General features: G+C 52.8%; 1 protein-coding gene across 1 annotated transcript in view; it reads left to right on the forward strand.

Moving 5' to 3' along the window:
- DNAI1 (dynein axonemal intermediate chain 1) overlaps positions 1-19,324 on the forward strand; it is a 68,763-nt gene that overhangs the window by 34,871 nt on the left and 14,568 nt on the right. Inside the window, exons 10-13 of the mRNA XM_052645228.1 lie at positions 4,112-4,196; positions 7,464-7,581; positions 7,860-7,903; positions 17,714-17,961. Of these exons, the coding sequence (XP_052501188.1) occupies positions 4,112-4,196; positions 7,464-7,581; positions 7,860-7,903; positions 17,714-17,961 (495 nt within the window). The remainder of the gene's footprint in view (positions 1-4,111; positions 4,197-7,463; positions 7,582-7,859; positions 7,904-17,713; positions 17,962-19,324) is intronic.

The following is a 19,324-nucleotide window of genomic DNA, read 5'->3' on the forward strand; positions in this document are numbered from 1 at the left end:
AATATGGAGATCAGGATGAGTCTGACCTGCAATGGGGCAGGAAGGACAAGGACCACAGAAAGCTAAGGTCACGTTCAGCACCTTGGAGAGCTCCCACCAGCTCTCAGGGAAGTAGTTCTGCTCCACCCTGGAATCGAAACCAGAGCACACTCTCCCTTTCTCTGAAGTATGCCCACTTCCACTCAATTCCATGCCCAGGATAAAGTTACATTTTAGGGGAGGTTTGAGGGTTCCAGGCCCTGACTTAATAGGAGCTGTCCAGTTGAGTTTCATGTAATCAGAGCAAGTACTTGGTGATCATGACTGTGCTGGTATTGGAACCCTGAGGTGAAAGATAAGTCCTGGCCCTGCATTTGCCTTGTCTGGATCCTTAACCTCTCCTGCACCATTCCCTAGAGTTTAGGGGTTTCAGGGGTCAAGATTCACTTGAAGATCCATCAGGGTTTGGCTATGAGCTCTGTACTGGGAGCATGGTTAAAGAAACCTTAACTGCAGTCACCAGGACCCATGAAGTATAAGAAAGATCCCTTTGACTAAGGCTGAAAATTGTCCTTAGGTCTCAACCCAACCAGAATTGGTGTCTAACACCCTCAGAGAGGCAGGACCACACCAGGTTCTTCCAGCTTGGCTAACATGAAAAGGTGTGATGTAGGCAGATTCCAGCCCTCTGGACCAAGAAATGCAGTGAAGCAGGATACTGGGGGTATAACATAGCCAGTTAATACTTTAGTATTCTAGGTTGTCGCAGAGCACCGGTTTGAGTTTCCTGAGTCATACAGCAAATTCCCCCTGGGTATCTATTTTATATATGGTAGTGTATATGCTTCCATGAGTGGGAGGGAGGTTCAAGGAGGGGACATATATATACCTATCAGTTCAGTTGCTCAGTCGTGTCTGACTCTCTGCAACGCCATGAACTGCAACATGCCAGACCTCCTTGTCCATCACCAACTCCCAGAGTTCACTCAAACTCATGTCCATTAAGTCGGTGATGCCATCCAGCCATCTCATCCTCTGTCGTCCCCTTCTCCTCCTGCCCCCAATCCCTCCCAGCATCAGAGTCTTTTCCAATGAGTCAACTCTTCACATGAGGTGGCCAAAGTACTGGAGTTTCAGCTTTAGCATCATTCCTTCCAAAGAACACCCAGGGCTGATCTCCTTTAGGATGGACTGGTTGGATCTCCTTGCAGTCCAAGGGACTCTCAAGAGTCTTCTCCAACACCACAGTTCAAAAGTATCAATTCTTCGGCGCTCAGCTTTCTTCACAGTCCAACTCTCACATCCATACATGACCACTGGAAAAACCATAGCCTTGACTAGACGGACCTTTGTTGGCAAAGTAATGTCTCTGCTTTTGAATATGCTATCTAGGTTGGTCATAACTTTCCTTCCAAGCTGATTCATGTTGATGTATGGCAGAAACTGACACATTATTATAAAGCAATTATCCTTCAAATAAAAATAAATAAATTAAAAACAATACTTTAGTAATCTGTTCGGCCTTCCCCCAAGGGAACTGATCTCTAACCGTGGATCCCAAGTACTAGGACAGGCTGTCTATAGACCAGAGTGGAGGTAAGAGTTGCCTTCACCTTTGCTGAGGCTCAGCATGTGAACAAAGTGATACCCCTTTACAGACCTGGATCTGATTAGGTTGGTATAAAGCTCAAAAGTATGGGAGAGGAGAAAGCAGAATAACTTCATGATACCCTGAGGAAGGTCTGCAGTGTTAGATCTCAGGTTTCTGTCTCATTAATGATTTGGGTGAATGTACAGAAATGAATGCAAGCTTTTCTGATCTGAACAATTAGGACAGGAATGGGGGAAAGGGCTCAGAGGCCACAAGTTCAGTCAGAACCAATAAAGAGCCACGTCTGCTCCAGTAGCATAGTTTCCCGAACCACACTGTCTCCTCAGAGCACACCTGGAGCCCTGAGTCTCCCAGGACCAGGCTGGTCATCTGGGGAGGGATGGCTCTCTGTGTGGGGTTCAGAGCATGGGCCCTGGAGTCCATAGGTTTGAGTTTACATCCTGACTTTGTCACCGAGCTGAAAATTTTAAAAACTTGTTCTCTCATCTGTGGTGGTGGTTTAGTTGCTAAGTCATGTCTGACTCTTTGCAACTCCATGGATTGTAGCCCACCAGGCTCCTCTGTCCATGGAATTTTTCAGGCAAGAGTACTGGAGAGGGTTGTAATTTCCTTCTCCAGGGCATCTTCTTGACTCAGGGGTCAAACCTGTGTCTCCTACATTGGCAGGTGGATTCTTTACCAACTAAGCCACCAGGGAAGCCCAAGGAAACAGCCTAATGATACCTGATTTGCAAGCTTGTCTTGAGAACCCAAGATGATGTATGCACAGCCCCCAAGATAGTCCTTGCTTGATCCTAGGTGTTGACTGTTAAGAGGCCACCAAGGCTGATGGAGCTGGGCGGGGCCACCTGAGGGAGTACTGACTTGAGCTCCCACATCAGAGGAGCTGTCCCCCGACACACACACCTTTCTGTGCCTGGAGGACAGAGTTAGGACCATGGGGATAAGACTCAGGGAAGTAGGTTTCAGTTAACAGGCTGTCTGACCACACAAAATACCACCTGGCATGGGGAGAAACACTTGCCAGGAAGCTGCTGAGGGGGACAGATTCTTGCTTTGGGTCGGGGGTAGGGGGAGTAGCTGGTTCCAGGTGAGCTCTGAGGCTTATGATTATAAGACTCCAATGAATGTCCTTGGTGAGTTTTCTGGAGGCAGTTTTGAAAACTGATGAAAGAGTCTGAAAGGGCAGCCCCCAAGTGTGACTTTGTCAGTCCCCACTACACCAGGCTGCATGTTCCCTCTGACACCACCATCACTGTTACCACTGGGCACTGGGTGAATAACACCACGCTGATTATTACACGTCCTACCTGTATTAGGGTCCTACAATGACCCTATGTTGCAGAAGGCATCATCCATCCCTGCTGTAGCGGGAGTACTCTAAATCATGGAGACCTTCACATACCTAAGGTTGCCATTGGGCTTCTAATCTGTGGGAAGGGATGGGAATGCAGACCTGTGTGGCCCCAGAACCCATTCTGTTAACCTCTGCACAACGCTGGCAGTCCTGGGAAAGCAGGTCCCAGAGAGCTGTGGCCCTTTGGGGCCCCCTTGGAGGCTGTCCACTCCACTGGTTCATTCCTGCCACCCGCCCTAGACATGCTGGACCTGTCTTGCCAGCCCCAAACTCTTCGCTCCTCTTTCAACCTGCTGTAGTGGTGTTCCATTGAGGACGTATGGAGTTTCACATGATAATGAATTTGTTTTTTGTTCAGATCGAGTTGTTTTCCCTGATATGAAGCTTCCTGCTTTGCCTTTGGCCATGCGCAGGGCCTTCAGTTAGAAGCCAGTTCTGTCTCCTACTCCCTATAGTAAAGGCATGTCTCTTTCCCTTCCCTGGACCTTCCCCTCAACTTTTTTTAAAATTTGTTTTTAATTGAAGGATAATTGCTTTACAATATTGATTCCTGCCATACATCAACATGAATTAGCCAAAGGTGTATATATGCCCCCTCCCTCTTGAACTTTCCACCCACTTCCCACCCTTTCCTACCGCTCTAGATTGTTACAGAGCCCCAGTTCGAATTCCCTGGATCATACAGCAAATTTCCACTGGCTATCTATTTTACATACCCCTCAACTTTTGACTGAATAAGTTGGACCACAAGATTTCTGGGACCTTTAATGGGAGTCCTTGTTTTTGCTCAGGCTGCTGAAACCTCTGTCCCCACCAGAGAAGCCTCCTCCCGGCCCTATCTGCTCTCCCCTCCAGTACCCCTTCTGGGCTCTCCTCAGGGCCCTGTCTTGTGCTTAGAGATGAGCCATCTCCAGAATAAACTCAGGATGAAAGAGCAGGAGGCAAGCTCTACCTAGGGGCCAACTATGGCAGTGCAGACTCCTTGTGCCACTTGTCAGCTGGGCATTCCTGGAAGAGGGTGGTGAGGAAAACCTTTACAGAGCTATCTGGGGTGGGTGGCGTCAGAGAGGCTTTGCTAAACCAAGCAAGTCAGGGCTGTAGCTCAGGGAGAGACCTGCCAGAATGGTGGCTTATGAGGACTGGTGGCCCCTGTATCTCCACAGAGTGATGACATCACCAAAGTGACCCAAGCAGCTAAAATTGTGGAGCGGATGGTCAACCAAAACACATATGATGATGTTGCTCAGGGTAAGATTTAAAGTGCCAGCAACTGCTATTATTACTTTATTAAAAATCGCTCATACCAAGTGAGTATTTGAGTGTCCCATGCTGGGTCCTACAGGGGCAAGAGGAGAAAAATAACCCCTCCCTCCTCTGGACGTCACTAGGGAAACAAGACTTACACAATTCAAACAGGAACCATGGCATAAGAAAAAATGGGTGTCGTGATGTGACCTGACAATGGTGCATAAAGACACCTGCACGCTAGTTATTTAATGTCATCTTCCCCGCAATCGTGGGAGGCAGTGGAGCAGAGATTTTATCCCTTCTTCACACATGAGGAAGCCAAGGCCAAGGGCACCCAAACCTGGGTCTTAAGCCTCCTAGTTCCGTGTCCTGTTCTCTGCTCTGCCCAGTTTAGGGACAGTCTAAGTGCTAGACTGCAGACACAGACTGCTCTGGTCTCCTCGAGAACGGAGGAGGAGGAAGTGAGGCACGGCCATGGTCATGGAAGGCTTCAGGGAGGGCTGAGCTGGATGCCAAGGGATAAGTGGTGTCTGAGTGGGAGATTAGCGGAGGGCAGACGTTCGGGCAGGGGACAGCACGAGCAGTGACTCACTCAGTAGTGAAAATGAATGGAAAGGACTCTGGAGACAAGGGACAGCAGGCTCATTGTCCCTGACAGGGGCTCTCTTGGAAAGTGGGGAGAGTTCAGGCTGGAGAGATGGTTGGAGCCAGTTAAAAAAGGGCCTTGGATATCGCGCAGGGAATCTGAGCTTTCTCTGCAGAGTTCAAAGCTTCCTCTGTGTAGGAACAGAGCCTGAGGACAGCAGGGCTGAGGAGGGGGAGGGTATGACGAGGCAGAAGATGGGGCAGAGGCGAGGATGAGGTTCTGCTGTGGGTCCAGTGGGCCTCCCTGCACCTTACTCAGAATATATCTTCAGCAATGGAGAAAAAGGAGCAGTTATAATAGTGAAAAACAAGCACCAGCCCTCCCTGGGAACGGCCTCTGTACCAGGTGTTGTACTGTGCCATTTACACGTATTATTTTATTTCATCCTGACAGCCACCCTGTCAGGTGAATACCACTATGACCTCCATTTTATGGATGAGACATTCAGGCTGGAAGGTTGCCACTTGTTCCAAACCGCAGCTAGCCTGAGGTGTCAGGGACACAGTCGGGACTCGAAGACAGGTCCCCCGGATCCAGAGCCTAAGCACTTCAGCACAAGACCACAGAGTCACTGATCTGGAAGAGATATTTCAAATAAACACTCAATAGGTCTATGCGAGTGATTAATTAGTGATGTGGTGAAGCAAGAGATTGATTCAGAAATGCTTAAATCCTGGGGGCCTGGGAAATTCTGGCGTCTTTGACAGAGCCAGGGAAACGGAATCCTTCCCATGGCATGAACAGCACATTCCCAAGTGGCTTGTATTTCCCTGAGAGGTTGTGCATTTATTTGGAGCGGCTGCCTCCCTGGAGTTGGCAGTTCCCCACTGCTGGCTGATCTCCTCTGCTGACAGCCCAGGGCTCTTCTCCGTGACTTGATGCTCATTGCTCACCCATGGGACAGAGAAACCAGGGCTGCCAAGACCAGCCGCCTAAACAAGCCCCCTTGTTATCATTCAGGCTGGAAAACGACCTTGAGTGCTTTTCAGAGCTGTCAAAAGTACACGGCAGCTGTGAATGAATTTGTCACTCACACAGCTTGGCTTCCTGAAACCCAGTCTCTGCAAGCAGCCCACTGAAGGGCTGCAAACATGATTAATATCCATGGAGAAATTGGCCTTGGTGAACCTTTTTCATTTATAAGAACACAGACACATAAAAATGCATTGAACTTTGATTTTTTTTTTAATTGCATACACTTTTCCCTTTGGGAAAGTGTATTTGTGAAGGAGAAGTGAAAACAGAAGTGTTACCAATTAATCTCTCCGAAATGAAGTCTTTTCAAAGACAGCCCAAGCTCAGGGATTTCTGACGTGATCAAGGCTCATGCCTCTGACCACTCTAATCTTTTTTTGTTCTGAGCCATTTTTGAGGATTTGATGTAAGTCCCCAAACATCAAAGTGTGGGACATTGGGAGAGAGGCTGGGGCTGTACCTGGGCCTATCCTTGACCATGGTGGGTGAGAGGATCATTTTCTACTGGGGCACCCTTGGTTGGAAAGAAGACTGAGAACGATTTCCCTTTTGTTGATATATTTTGTTGCCTTCTTTGAACAATCACCGGGTGCCCGCTCTGCGGCCGGCCCTGTGCTAGGCACTGTGCTTCCTGTTCCCCGAGAGCTGTGGGCTGGGGGAGACAGGCGAAAGGACACCGAGAGGCAGCGCTGTGTGGCCCGCGTTTCAGCAGACCAGAGGCAGGGGTGGGGCGGAGGAGGAGGTGAACTCTGTCTGCTCAGCAACAAAGTGAAGGCCTCGTAGAGGAGGAGGAGCTTGATCTGGATCTAGAGTGAGTGGGAGTTTCCAGGAGGAGCAGAGCATTTTTGGCACTTTGATGTAGAGAGTACGCGAACAGCTGGCTGGAGGTGACATGGTAGTGGCTTGGAGCCTTGGTCCAATCAGGAAGCGCCTGTGCCAGGGGAGCCACCAAGGGGTTTTTCAGGGCAGTGGGGAGCTGGTTTATTTGATCTCCCTCTCACGGCTCTGCGGAATGTGGACTGGAGGAGGAAAGTCTGGAGGTAGGGAGACCAGCTGGGGGGGTGGTGTCGTGGTCTGGGTGGTGGCTGTTGGGGACTGAACCTAGACTGTGGCTATGGAGCTGGAGAGAAGTGAGTGGATTAAAAAGATAATCAGAAGGAAAATATGAGGAATGATGAAAAGAGGTCAGTGAAGGATTACCAAAATTTCTGGTATAGACAAGTAGAAAGATGGGTGCGGCTTCTGCCTAAGTTAAAGGAAATGAGAGGTAGAGAGAGTTTAGGGCAGGAGATGAATCTGAGTTCAGAGCACCCATGAGGGAGCCAGGGGCTTCACTGTGGTGGGCTTGGCAGTGAATATGAAGATGGGGAAACCTGGAATTTTATCCTCAGGGACATAGCCACTTTAGTGTCATTTACCTCCAAAAACAACGATAACAGTAACAACAACATTACAGAGAGCTTACTCTGTGCCAGGTATTTTTCTAAGTACTTTACATGTATTAGCAATGAATCCTCACAGTAGTCCCTTGAGGTAGGTATTTTTATGATTCCCACTCGGACACACAAAGAGGTTAATTGTTTTGGCCAAAGAGGTACAGACAGAAAACGGTAGTCCAGGGCTGACTCAGTTTGTGTGTATTTAAGATTTTAAGTACTATGAGGATGCGGCTGACGAGTATCGGGACCAGGAGGGTACCCTGCTGCCTCTCTGGAAGTTCCAAAATGACAAAGCGAAGCGCCTGGCCGTCACCGCCCTCTGCTGGTGAGTAGAAGCATTGCAGAAAACCTGGAGTGCCTGAGCACCTGCTGGGTACCAAGCCACAAGCAAGCAGCTCCTACCCAAGCTCAACCACCTCGAAGGTGACACATAGCATTATGGGAAAAAGTGAGACTGGGATTCTTATGGAACCACCCTAGGTCTCTAAGGTCAACAGTGTCTGTCTGCAGTGAAGTTAAGGCACCAGTGTACATGGGAGGGCTTGTATCCATGGGCAAACCATGTCCATTTCCTAGGCTGATGGGTTCTTATTTCTTTTGCAGGAATCCAAAGTACAACGATCTGTTTGCAGTGGGGCATGGCTCCTGTAAGTCATCCGGCTATTTGTTCATCTGCTTACTCAACCAACAAACACTAAGTACCTACTCAGTGCAGAACTCTTTGCCAGGTGTGAAAGGTACAGAGATGACTAAGGTCTAGTCACACTGCTCACAGTCTAGGGGAGAAGCCCCACCGTCACACTGGCAATTAGTGCTGCGTGAAGGAATATGCCAAAATGAGCCTCGAAGGAGTTATTACGGTGAAGAAAGAGGGGCAGAGGACTTCCGTCTGAGGCAGCAGCAAAGGTCGGGAGGCAGGAGAGATATGGGAGGAAATGAGGCTGTAGAGGGGGCGAGGCAGCCCCAAAGGGCTTGGTAAGCCGTCCCAAGAAGCTTAGACCTTCTGTCAAAGGGAAACCACTGAAGGAATTTGAGAAGGCCAGGGACACCACCACTACAGGGAGGAACTGCAGGCAGGAAACTGGAGGCAGAGACAGTTGGGAGGGAAGGCATCCCAAAGAGAGAGGGCAGGCTCTGAACCACCAGCGCGTAGTGAAGCTGGAGAAGTGGGCTTGAGAAGCATGAGAAGGTGGACTGGGCCAGACCTGGGAGGGCCTGGATGGTGGGATCTGCAGGAAGAGAGTTTCCAGAGCAGCCCCTGGAGCAGGTGGAGGACAAGGGTTTGATGTTCATCACTGGCCCCTGCCCCCTCGGAGACCACTGCCTTATGGGATGTTCTCTCCCCGGCAGCTTCCCTCACCCCTCAGTGGGAGGCAGCACTGTGGGAACTGTGTGGCTTTCCTTCGTGTTTCCTGGGCCCTGCAGAAGCCCCTGCCTCCCCTCTGGCCTGGACATTCCCCCTTCCTAACAGGAGAGGGCCCCAGACTTCGCGCAAGCCACAGCTCCCCCGGCTGACAGCGCGCTTTCTGGCTGAGAGAATGAGCTTCTGCAAACAGAAAAACCTTCCCATTCTCCAAGCTGCTGCTGGCTGGCAGGCGTACAAGCTCCCGGTCTCTGCCCCTCAGACTGCCTGCCCGCCCAGCCCATTCTTTGCCCGGGGTGGGGGAGGAAGGCGAGGGCCAAGAGGAGTGGGTGTTTGTCATTCCTCTCAGGGAGGAAACCCTTGGAGCTGCTCCCAGTCTCATGGTCTGGGCCGCCTCTGAGGATGCCCTAAATGCCCGCTTTGTGTCCCCACTCCCGAGGGTGGGCTGCTGCCAAGCAGGAGGCACCCACCCCCTCTGGCAGGGAGCTAGCACATTCCTCCCCCTGCTGCAGCTACTGGGCCTGGACGTGGGCCAGGTGCTGAGCGGGCCTCCTAGGAGTGGGTGTGGACCCCTCTCTGGGGCTGCTCTCAGCCCAGGCTCTTTGCCCAGGACTGAGGTGGGGAGAGTGGGGAGGCTCCCCAGCAGGTGGGAGGAGAAACTGCTTCAGCTCTCCCGTCTCCTCCTTTCACCGAGGGCCAGAGTGGAGTGTCAGCTGGCTGGGGTCATATAGAGGTTGTCCTTGGGGCAGTGTTAGCCAGAGGCAGTGGCGCAGAGTGACACCCCCACCAGGAATTGATGGCCCCAATTCCAATGGGCCCAGTGGGCTCTTTTGAGCAGGTGTGCGCCCTGGAAGGGTCTCTTTGTCCTTTGTCGGCCACACCCACATGTCTGGGTAGCACTACTATCAGCTGCAGACCTTCTGGCTGGAGGGTCACTTCCCAGTGATGTGACCTGGAGCTGAAAGCTGCTCTGAGCCTTGGTTTTTCCTCTGGTGACCTGGAGAGGCTGACGCCTGGTACCCTCCGTCATGTTATGAGACACACGTGGAAGAAAAGCAGCAAATGTGCCCCTTGAGCTGTAGGAACCATCTGCACAGAAAGGACGAATGTTGCTGATTTGTCTGTCTGTCCGCTTCCTAGCTTTCTGGCAGGGCTGCAGAGAGAGGGGCTTGTTGGGGACAGGGAGGAGTCAGACGAGGCCCCACCTCTTCTCTTAGACAGCTGGGCCCAGTAGAGGCGGTAGTATTATTCTCCCTGGCACGGGAGCTGTTGACCAGCTTTCCACTGGGCATCTATTCCTCACAGCCTTGCACATCTCAGTACCACCCTGCAGAGGCCTAAGCAGAGCCAGGCTGGGCTGGGACTCAAAGGGCTCCTGCACTCACTCCTGAGGTTGCCCCAGGGAGCCCCATGCTGCAAATACCCGGGTGTCCCCTTGGAAGAAAGTGAGCAAAGCCAAGCCCGGAAAAAAGGCACCTTAATGCCCGCATGGGTTGCTGTGAGGAGCAGCTGCTCACCAACCTCAATTACCCTATCTTTGGAAATTCCCAGATGCCTGCCTCCCATCATCAGGCTTTGCCTCATGTGAACAAACTCTGAAGTGAGAGTTTGGGTTTGTTGTTGGGCTTGACCCTGATGAGTTCAGCCCAGGACTCTTTTTGCCTGGGATACCCCAATGTTGACTCTCTAACCTGATCAAATAAGACTCGGGCAGGGGAAGGCAGGTACCTAGGAAGGACTGGGGCCGAGCCCGCATTTGGGCACAAGGCCAGTTGGCTGGAGCCAGGCTGGGAGCAAGCAGGTGGGGAAGAGAGCTTGGGCAATTGCCTGCAACAGCACAGAGCAGTCACACCTGCCTTCCCTCGTGGCTGCTGGGTACCAGGTGGTGGGCATGTCAGGCTGCATAGAGGGCTGAGACTGGGGCTCCCCCTGGGGCCAGGCTTCGTGTCTCAGCTGAGTGGAGAAAGGCTGTCAGCAGGTGAGAGCAGATGGAGGAACACTGGAGGACAGAGGAAGGTAGTCTAGGAAGAGATGGCCCATGGGGCAAAGCTGGGGTGCAGTTGTGTTGGCCTGCTGCGCAGAGTGGGTGCTTCCCAGCTCATTAGGCCATTCACAGCAGGGAAATGGGGACTCCTCGCGATCTGTCAGGCAGGGATGGTGGATCAGACCGTGTGTGTGTCCTGACTGGCTCTCACACAGGAGACAGGGAGGAAACCTTCCAGCGGGTCATGTCTTAGAAGGGTGGATGAGCCAGCTGACCTTCAGCCCAGCCTCGGAGGGACAGCACCCTCAAAAGTGGCCAAAGTCAGGCCCTGAGCCCCAGTATTACACCCATTCCCACTCGGTCCCACCGCCTCCTGGCCGGTCCCTCAGCCTGCCCAGGCCAGGGATCCACTTGTAAGGGATTTAAATCTTCCCTGGTCATTTATTTGTCAGCTTCACTAATTAAGCAGTGTTAATTTCATTTACTGAAAATGGAAATTCATCCACCTCATTTCTCCCCGTTCATCCTCCACACACAAAATCCATCACTCCTCAGCTGCAGGCTGCGTAAAATTTACAGGACTAATTATGTTGTCAGGTCTCTTTGTAAATACAGTCCATAAAGGCCACTGTGCTCGCCGGGTTGTAGTGCAAGGGCATTCCTGTTGTTAGTTTAATTACTGGTTAGTTATTTAGGTTCTCAAATGTTTGCCTCATTTTCCCTAAATCAAATTAAATGTCCCGCTTGATGTATTCTGTCTCCAAGGCCTTGCTCTTATTTCCCACACTATTTAAATGTCCCAACTCCTAATTGGGTGAGAGCTCTAGGAAAAGCCCAGATGCTGGAAGCCTGGATCCAGCCTGGCACCACAGTCTCAGGGTCACACTGGCAGTTTGGAACCCTGTAACACTGATGCCCCTTCTTGGGGGCTGCCCTGGGCTCGTCCCCTGCCTTTGGAGACTGAAAATCCTAACCCAAGGGACAGTCTGTGCTTGGAGTCCAAGAAGGCAGGGCTGGGATGTGGGAAACTGAAGGAGGGTTTCCTTATTGCCATCAGGAGAGCTGGGGGTCATTAGCTTCCATCCCCCTGATTTCTAGAGGGACTGCTTCCAAATCACCCTAGCAAATGTATCATCTATGGCCTGTTGGGCTGCCCCCCACCACAGACCTGCTAGCCCCACATCGCCCCACTGTGAGACCAGAGAAGGAGAAAGTGATTGAGAAACCCACAACTTAAACGTAACTGGATAGGGAGTGTTGTAAGTCAGAAGCAAAAGGTCCCTACCACATGTGTCAGGCCGCAGACAGGACATGGCAAAAACCTTCACTGCTGGGGGAGGAGGAGCCTACCATTTATAGGGGAATTGACATCAGGTTGGCTCCTCAGTCGCCAGGGAAACCAGCAGCTGGGTGGGGGGCAAGCACTTAGGTAGCTGTTGAGTAAGCCCTGTGATTAAGAGGATTGGAAAGTCATGTGAGCAGGTGGAGGTGAAGCAGGGGCTGGTTGACTGAGGGATGTGCAGGGAGCAAGAGAACAACCATGTTGAGTGACCTCTCCCTCTGATTCCTGAAAGTAGAGTTTGGGTCACACTTCCCCGTGAGCTAGTTAGTTTCCTATATCTGCAGTAGCAAATTACCGCGAACATAAGGGCTTTGTTGTTGTTCAGTCCCTACGTCATGCCCAACTCTTTGTGACCCCGTGGACTGCAGCACACCAGGCTTCCCTGTCCTCACTATCTCCCAGAGTTTGCTCAGACTCATGTCCATTGAGCCAGTGATGCCATCCAACCATCTCATCATCTGTCATCTCCTTCTCCTTCTGTCATCAATCTTTCCCTGCATCAGGGTCTGTTCCTATGAGTCAGCTCTTTGCATCAGGTGACCAAAGTATTGGCCTTCCATAGAAGGCCATTCAGTGGCCTTCCAATGACTATTCAGGGTTAATTCCTTCAGGATTGACTGATTTGAACATAACAGCTCAAAACAACACAAATCTATTGTCTTACAGTTCTGGAGGTCAGCGTATAAAATGGGTTTTGCTGAGCAAAAATCAGGTGACAGCAGGGCTTTGTTCCTTTTGGAGGTTTGGAGGGCCATCCATTTCCTTGTCTCTCTTAGCTTCAAGGCTGCCTGTATTCCATGGCTTGTGGCCTCTTTCCAGCTAGCAAGTGCCTCATTCTGACGTCGGCTTCTGGTGTCAGTGCTCTGACCTGCCTGCCTCCCTCCTTCCCTTATAAGGACCCCTGTGATTACACTGGCTCTACCCAGATAATCCAGGATAATCTCCCCATCTCAAGGCCTTAACTTAATCACATCTACAAAATCCCTTTTGCTGTGCAAAGTAACATATTTATGGGCTCTGGGGATTAGGACACGGACATGGGGGGAGGGCATTATTCTGCCCACCACAGCCCCTCTGAGAGCCTCTTACATGACTTAATAAGGGAATCATCAAACAGCTGCTGCCTTGGGCTCAAGCCCTGGGCCGGATTCACCAGGGAGCTGCAGGAAGAGAGGAGGAGGCCTGCTGGCTGTCACTGGCTTGGCACCCTTGTTTCTGCAGCTTGGCACCTACTTCTCTCTGACCACTGGCCTGGCTTAAGCCGGATGCCCCAACATGCCCTCTGCCTGCTCTGCACTCCCCAAATCCTGAGCAGAATCCCAGGCTTCTCCTGACCGCCAGGACTCTCCAGAGCGGCCCCCTACCATCTAGAGCTCTAGGCAGGGGTGGTGTAGTGGCGCTGCCTGGGCCCCAGGAGAGGGTGCTGAGGGGAGTGAGAGCTTCAGTCGATTGTGGAATGAAGCCATCCTTCCCCTGAGACAATGGCTTTCTGAGAATGGCCAGATCACGCTCTATTAGGGAGTTGACTCTCCTCGCCCAAATCTCCTGAATCATTGAAGGCCAGAGTCAGAGAGGTGGTAGAGATTATCCAGCAAAGCAGGATTAGCAGGAGGCAGCTCTCCCTCTGGGACAGGAAGTCTTCTGGGCCGTGCCAGGCCACGCTCCATCCTTTGGTGGCAGGCTAAGGAAAAATCTGCTTGTAATAGTAATACACCTGTCATAACAGAGTATGGGTAGAGGAATTCCAGGGGGTAGGTGGGCACTCATAGTGGAGAAGCCGAATGGTCTAGAAGGCTTCTTGGAGAAGGCAAAATTACAAAGTGAAGCTAAGGCCAGACCAGTGGCCCTCCCTCTCCCCCTGTCTTGGAGTCACAGGCCAGATGGTTTATCACCTCTCCCTTCTCCCTTCCTCGCTCTCTCCCTTTCCCCCTTCCTCTGTTCCTCTTTCCCTGCCACCCAGCCAACATAGATTCACTGAAATCCCATGGCCCAGAGGAACCTGAAATTCCTTCACTGGCCGCAGACATCAGGGCTCCTGCCTCTTTAAATAATGGAGTGTGGAATTGGGGGCTTCTATCTGTGTCGCTGGACCTTCCAGTCCTGCGCTGGGGAGCCAGGTAGTTTGTGGGATTCAGGATCAAGTACCCCAGAGTCCAGGGCTCTGTGAGCCTTGAACGTGATGGGATTCTACCATTCACTGGGAACTGAGGCACTGGGAGTGACCTTGATGTCAATGTCTTACTGGGACTTCTGGTGACCTGGTTGGTGGCATCATACTGGGAATGATGGCAGGCTGGGCAGTGATGTCACCAGGACTGCTGGTAGCCTCAGCGATGATGTCACATGGAGACCACTGGTGGTCTGAGTGGTGATGTCACGTTAGGACTTTTGGAAGACAGGATGATGCTCTCCTGTAGCACTGTTGCAAGTTGGGGCCCTGACATCACCCTGGGTACACTTATAGGATAGAATAGTGAGGGTTCATAGGGGTCCAGAGTCAGGGACAAGAACATCATAGAATAAGATGGAGAGGAAGCCCTAGCTGAATGAGAGTTTTTCTGTTTTCCTGGTGTGGTTTGGCAGACAAAGCCCTGAATTGGAATTCAGGAAACACATGGTCTAACCATGATTAGAAGCTGTGATCTTTATGTCAGGACGGCTTGTTTGGTTGAAAGTAACAGAGACCACTTGAGCCAGGTTAAGAACGAGAGGCTTACTGTCAGGATGTGTGTGGCCTGGGAGCGCTGGCAGGATCTAAGGCTTTAGTGTGGCCGGTTGCTTGCTCTCTGTGTCCCTGTCTTATGAAATCCATGCTTCTCTCTGCCAGAACTTTCCTCTCGTCACAAGTGGCTGCCCTGGCCTTTACACATCTCCTTGTCCAGATTCTGGAGGGATTATTTGCTTTGCCAGGTACCTCATTGCTCCCAAAAGTCCAGTGCCCCTTTGCTCTCCTTTCTCTACCTTCATGTAAAATTTGGATTCGTGCTGTTACCATGAGCAGGGTAACTAAACAGGATATTGGGTGTGACAAGCATCAAGTGATAGGCCTAATGTACTCGGGCACATCGTTTCTACCCCCTGGGCCTCAGTTTGAAGTGAAAGTGTTAGTCGCTCAGTCGTGTCTGACTCTGCAACCCCATGGACTGTAGCCTGCCAGGCTCCTCTGTCCATGGGATTTCCCAGGCAAGAATACTGGAGTGGGAAGCCATTCCCAGGGGATCTTCCTGACCCAGGGATGGAACCCAGGTCTCCTGCATTGTAGGCAGATTCTTCTTTACTCTCTGAGCCACCAGGGCTTCAGTTTATCCACCTATATAGTCTGGGGGCCATAGTTCAGCACCTGGTGGTTCTGGGAGCAGGTCAGAGATGTTCACACTGCAGAATTACTGAGCCAACCTAGGGTTTCCAACCCTCCTTTCCTGGTCCCACTGGTTGTGAAGGTTCTGTGCACATTTGTGGCAGGGCAGGGGCTGCTGGAAGTGTGTCTAGAAAAAGCGAGTCATCGCTGCTGTCCCTCAAGGGACCAGATCCCTGGGGCATAGTGAGAGCCAGTGTGGGGATCACGCCCGCCTTTGACCCTTGGGGCAGCAAGGAGAGCATCCAAATCCTTAGCCTGAGCATCTGTCACCCAACTGCCCACCTTTTCATTCACCCTCCTGCCTGCCCACTCCTCCCATCAGTCTTGCTTGGCATCCAGGCTACAGGGCATACAGGGCGTCGACAGCTCACCTCTGGCATGGCAGTTCAGAGTCTGATTACCTGGCAAGGGCTTGCCCATTCAGCCTCAGGGGTCTGGCTCCCTGTCACCACACCAGGAGCCGCCGAGGGCAGGCCCATGTCTCCAGAGGGCTGTGTCTGTCCCTGCCAGGCTCAGCCCAGAGGGAGGCCCCAGTCAGGATTTGGGTAATGAACAAAAGGAGCTACGAGGGACTGTTCCACTGCCTAGTTCAGTTCCCTTCATGGTCTGATTGGGAAAGACACTCCCCTCAGCCAGCTGTAGAACTCTCCCCGAATTGAACAGTCAGCTCTCGGGGCTTACCCTGGACCCTGTGAGGTGAGGTACTGCCAGCTGCCATGCCTACCTCGAGGCCAGTCCCCTGCTGGCTCGGCGACATGCCAGGCGCAGGGTGACCAGCCTGGCCTCCTCACTTTCCCCAGAACAGAAGCCTTTTCCTTTCTGAACCACAGTGTGCCTCCCTGTGGTTTAGGCTGGTCCCTGGTACCTTCCACTCCAGGGGCAGCCACTCCTTACATAGGGCTGCCTGTGCCCATGCCGCCTGTGCCACAGCAAGGGAAAATGGGCTTCCCTGCAGGCAGCTGCGCTGGTGGGCATGCCAGCTTGCTCACTGCAGGCCACCCTGGCTCCCAGGAGCCGTCAGCTCTGTCTGCAGCAAGCCTGGGCCAAGGGTACCTGGGACGGTGGTAGTTAGCTCATGCCAGAGCCCGGGGAGCCCAGCCCAGTCACTCGCTCCCCCCCAAAAGGGGCAGCCTTAGGAATAAGACAGAATGACTCAGCAAAACTTACCAAGTTGGGACTGCCTCCCTTTCTTTCTCACCCACGGGCTCCACACCTCAGGACTGGCCGTTTTGTCGGGAGGGCCTGATCTGCAGTTGCGGGGGTCAGAGGAGCTAGCCCTGGGGGCCCAGGAGAGAGCCCTTGTGTCAGCTAAAAGGCTGCCTTAGCATAGGGTCCCCAAGACGGGGGCAGGGGGTTGTTCTAGACATCCACCTCGCCAGTTCTGGCTCCTCTGAGCTTGGGAAGGGTCCTGGGCTGGTGGCAGGAGAGCCAGAACTGAGGGCAGGGGCTGTGTTCTGTTCAGTGACTGCATGATCACGATGGGCACTGGGTGAGCAGAGAATGAAAGACTGGCATCACCCCCTGGCCAGGGGTGGGCAGGGAGAAGGATATCTGCTGAGCGGCCCGCTGTCGACCACCAAACACTGTGCCCAGGCCAGAGGGACAGATAACATGGTGGCCTACCAAAGCCCCGCTGGCTGACCTGGGACTCCTCGAATCTGGGAGCAAGCGTAGAGCTGGGCTTCCCGTGTAGCTCAAACGGTAAAGAATCTGCCTGCAATGCAGGAGACCTCGGTCAGGAAGATCCCCTGGAAGAGGGCATGGCAACCCATTCCAGTATTCTTGCCTGGAGAATCCTATGGACAGAGGAGCCTGGTAGGGCTAAAGGCTACAGTCCATAGCGTCACACAGAGTCAGAGACTGAGCAACTGACAATTTCACTTTAGAACTAGGGCTCCGCTGCAACTGGGGGCTGTGGGGCCAGAGGGTATGGGAAGATGCCCACAGGTGGCTAGTGTGGGACCACACAGACAGTTCCATGTTAGTCCAGACGGAACCCCTGTCCTTGGCTGGGGATTACACAGCCACTATCCCAGCACCTAAGCACAACAGATGGGCTGGGCATCTAGGGATACTGCTCCGTCCCAAGCCCACCCACATCCTTCATGTAACAACTCTTTGAGCTGGCAACCCCCTTTCCTGTACCCCCAGGGAGACTAAGGAGAATGACTGTCCATCCCTCAAGTACACCTGGTCACCTGGTGTGTTGCACCCATTGCTGAACCCCAAGGAGGGGGTGGGCCAAGTATCATGGTTCCGTTTTGCAGACGGAGAAGATGAAGACCAGAGAGGACCCCCCAACCTCCCCATACTCTCTGTGGGAGACAGAGGGGGGCAGGGCTTGTCAGCCCTGTAGGGGAGGGGCTGGGACTTGGACCCTCCAACCACCACTGCCTCTTCCCCGGGACAGATGACTTCATGAAGCAGAGCCGTGGCATGCTGCTCGTATACAGTATGAAGAACCCCAGCTTCCCTGAATACATCTTCAGCAGTGAGAGCGGCATCATGTGCCTGGACATGCACGTGGACCACCCCTACCTGGTGGTGGTGGGCCACTATGATGGCAACGTAGCCATTTACAACCTCAAGAAGCCCCACTCCCAGCCCTCCTTCCGCAGCTCAGCCAAGTCTGGCAAGCACACGGACCCTGTGTGGCAGGTCAGCCTCGGAACCGAGTGGGAGGCAGCGGGTGGGCGTGGGAGCCACGGGAGGAAGGGACCTTGGGGAGGAGGAGGGCCGCAGACCAGGAGTTGGGGACAACAGCTACCGGCTTAGAGGCCAAGGAGCTGGGCGTAAGAAGGGCAGAGACGAGTATCAGGAGGCAAGAGGGTCTGCTGTAAGGGTGGTGGTCTCCTGCCCATCCATCTGCTAAGGACCTTGGATCTCAGGAGTGCTGCTCAGTGACTCAGATTCGGTGACTGGATGGCTCCGGGCCTGATGGGCCTCCGCTGAGTATGTTAAGGGCTCCAGGGATCTACGAAAAGTGAAAGTCTTAGTCGCTCAGTTATGTCCGATTCTTTGTGACCCCCATGGACTATAGCCCGCCAGGCTGCTCTGTTCATGGGATTCTCCAGGCAATGGCCATGCCCTTCTCCAGGGGATCTTCCCGACCCAGGGATCAAACCCAATTCTCCCGCATTGCGAGCTGATTCTTTACCGTCTGAGCTACCCAGCAGGCCAGGGGTCTATGGTCTTCCTCAACTGCCCACAGGGACTCTGTTCTGTCCTCTGGGCTAGATTTGAGGGGTCTCCCAGAGAAGGGTAGGTGCTGCTGGTTCTCTGCCTTCCAGGTGGGGCTGTAAGACCTGGCAGGTGGGGCCTGTGAGTACCCAGCTTTTCCAGATAGGCATGGAATGGGACCATTGTAGTTGCTGGGGCTGGATTTCACCCTGACTTTGCGTCTCCCACGTTACTGTGCTGGGAGTGGGTTTCACAGTTTCGTTCTCAGAGCCTCTTAGCTCTGGCTTCACAGCCCTTCCTCACTGTGTTCCAAAGATGTCCCTTCTTCTGAGCCTGGGCACCCTTACCTCGTGGTCTGGCCTGGGAGAATCTAAGCACACATGTCTGTCTCAAGTTGCCAAGGGGGACTCAGACAGTGCTGGGGTCTGTCTTCTCATTGTCCTCTGCCCCCTGCCCTGACAGGCTCTGCCGGCAGGCCCTGCACCCCTGCCTGTCTGGCCCTGAACTTCCTGAGTCACATGGATGCCCAGGCCCTGGCTTTTGGCCCCCAGACAGGCCTGAGCAGAAGGAGGGTTGCCCGGGCACAGGGGAAGTGGGGACCTCTCAGCTTCATCCTTTACCCGGATCTGGGGCACAGGAAGGAGGCACCTCCTCCCATGAAATACCCTCCCCTCAACCAAGGCCAGAGTCAGAATTGCAGCTTCAGGGGTTCTCTCCTCTGGAAAGCCTACCTCCCGAGTCATCACGTCCAGGCACACAGGGCTCCAGACACAGGGAGGATGTCTGCAGAGACATTGAAGTCTATGGAGAGAAAAGACTTGCTTTGATCAAACTAAGCCAG

This window comes from Budorcas taxicolor, chromosome 8 (genome assembly GCF_023091745.1).
Source record: "Budorcas taxicolor isolate Tak-1 chromosome 8, Takin1.1, whole genome shotgun sequence".
NCBI lineage: Eukaryota > Metazoa > Chordata > Mammalia > Artiodactyla > Bovidae > Budorcas > Budorcas taxicolor.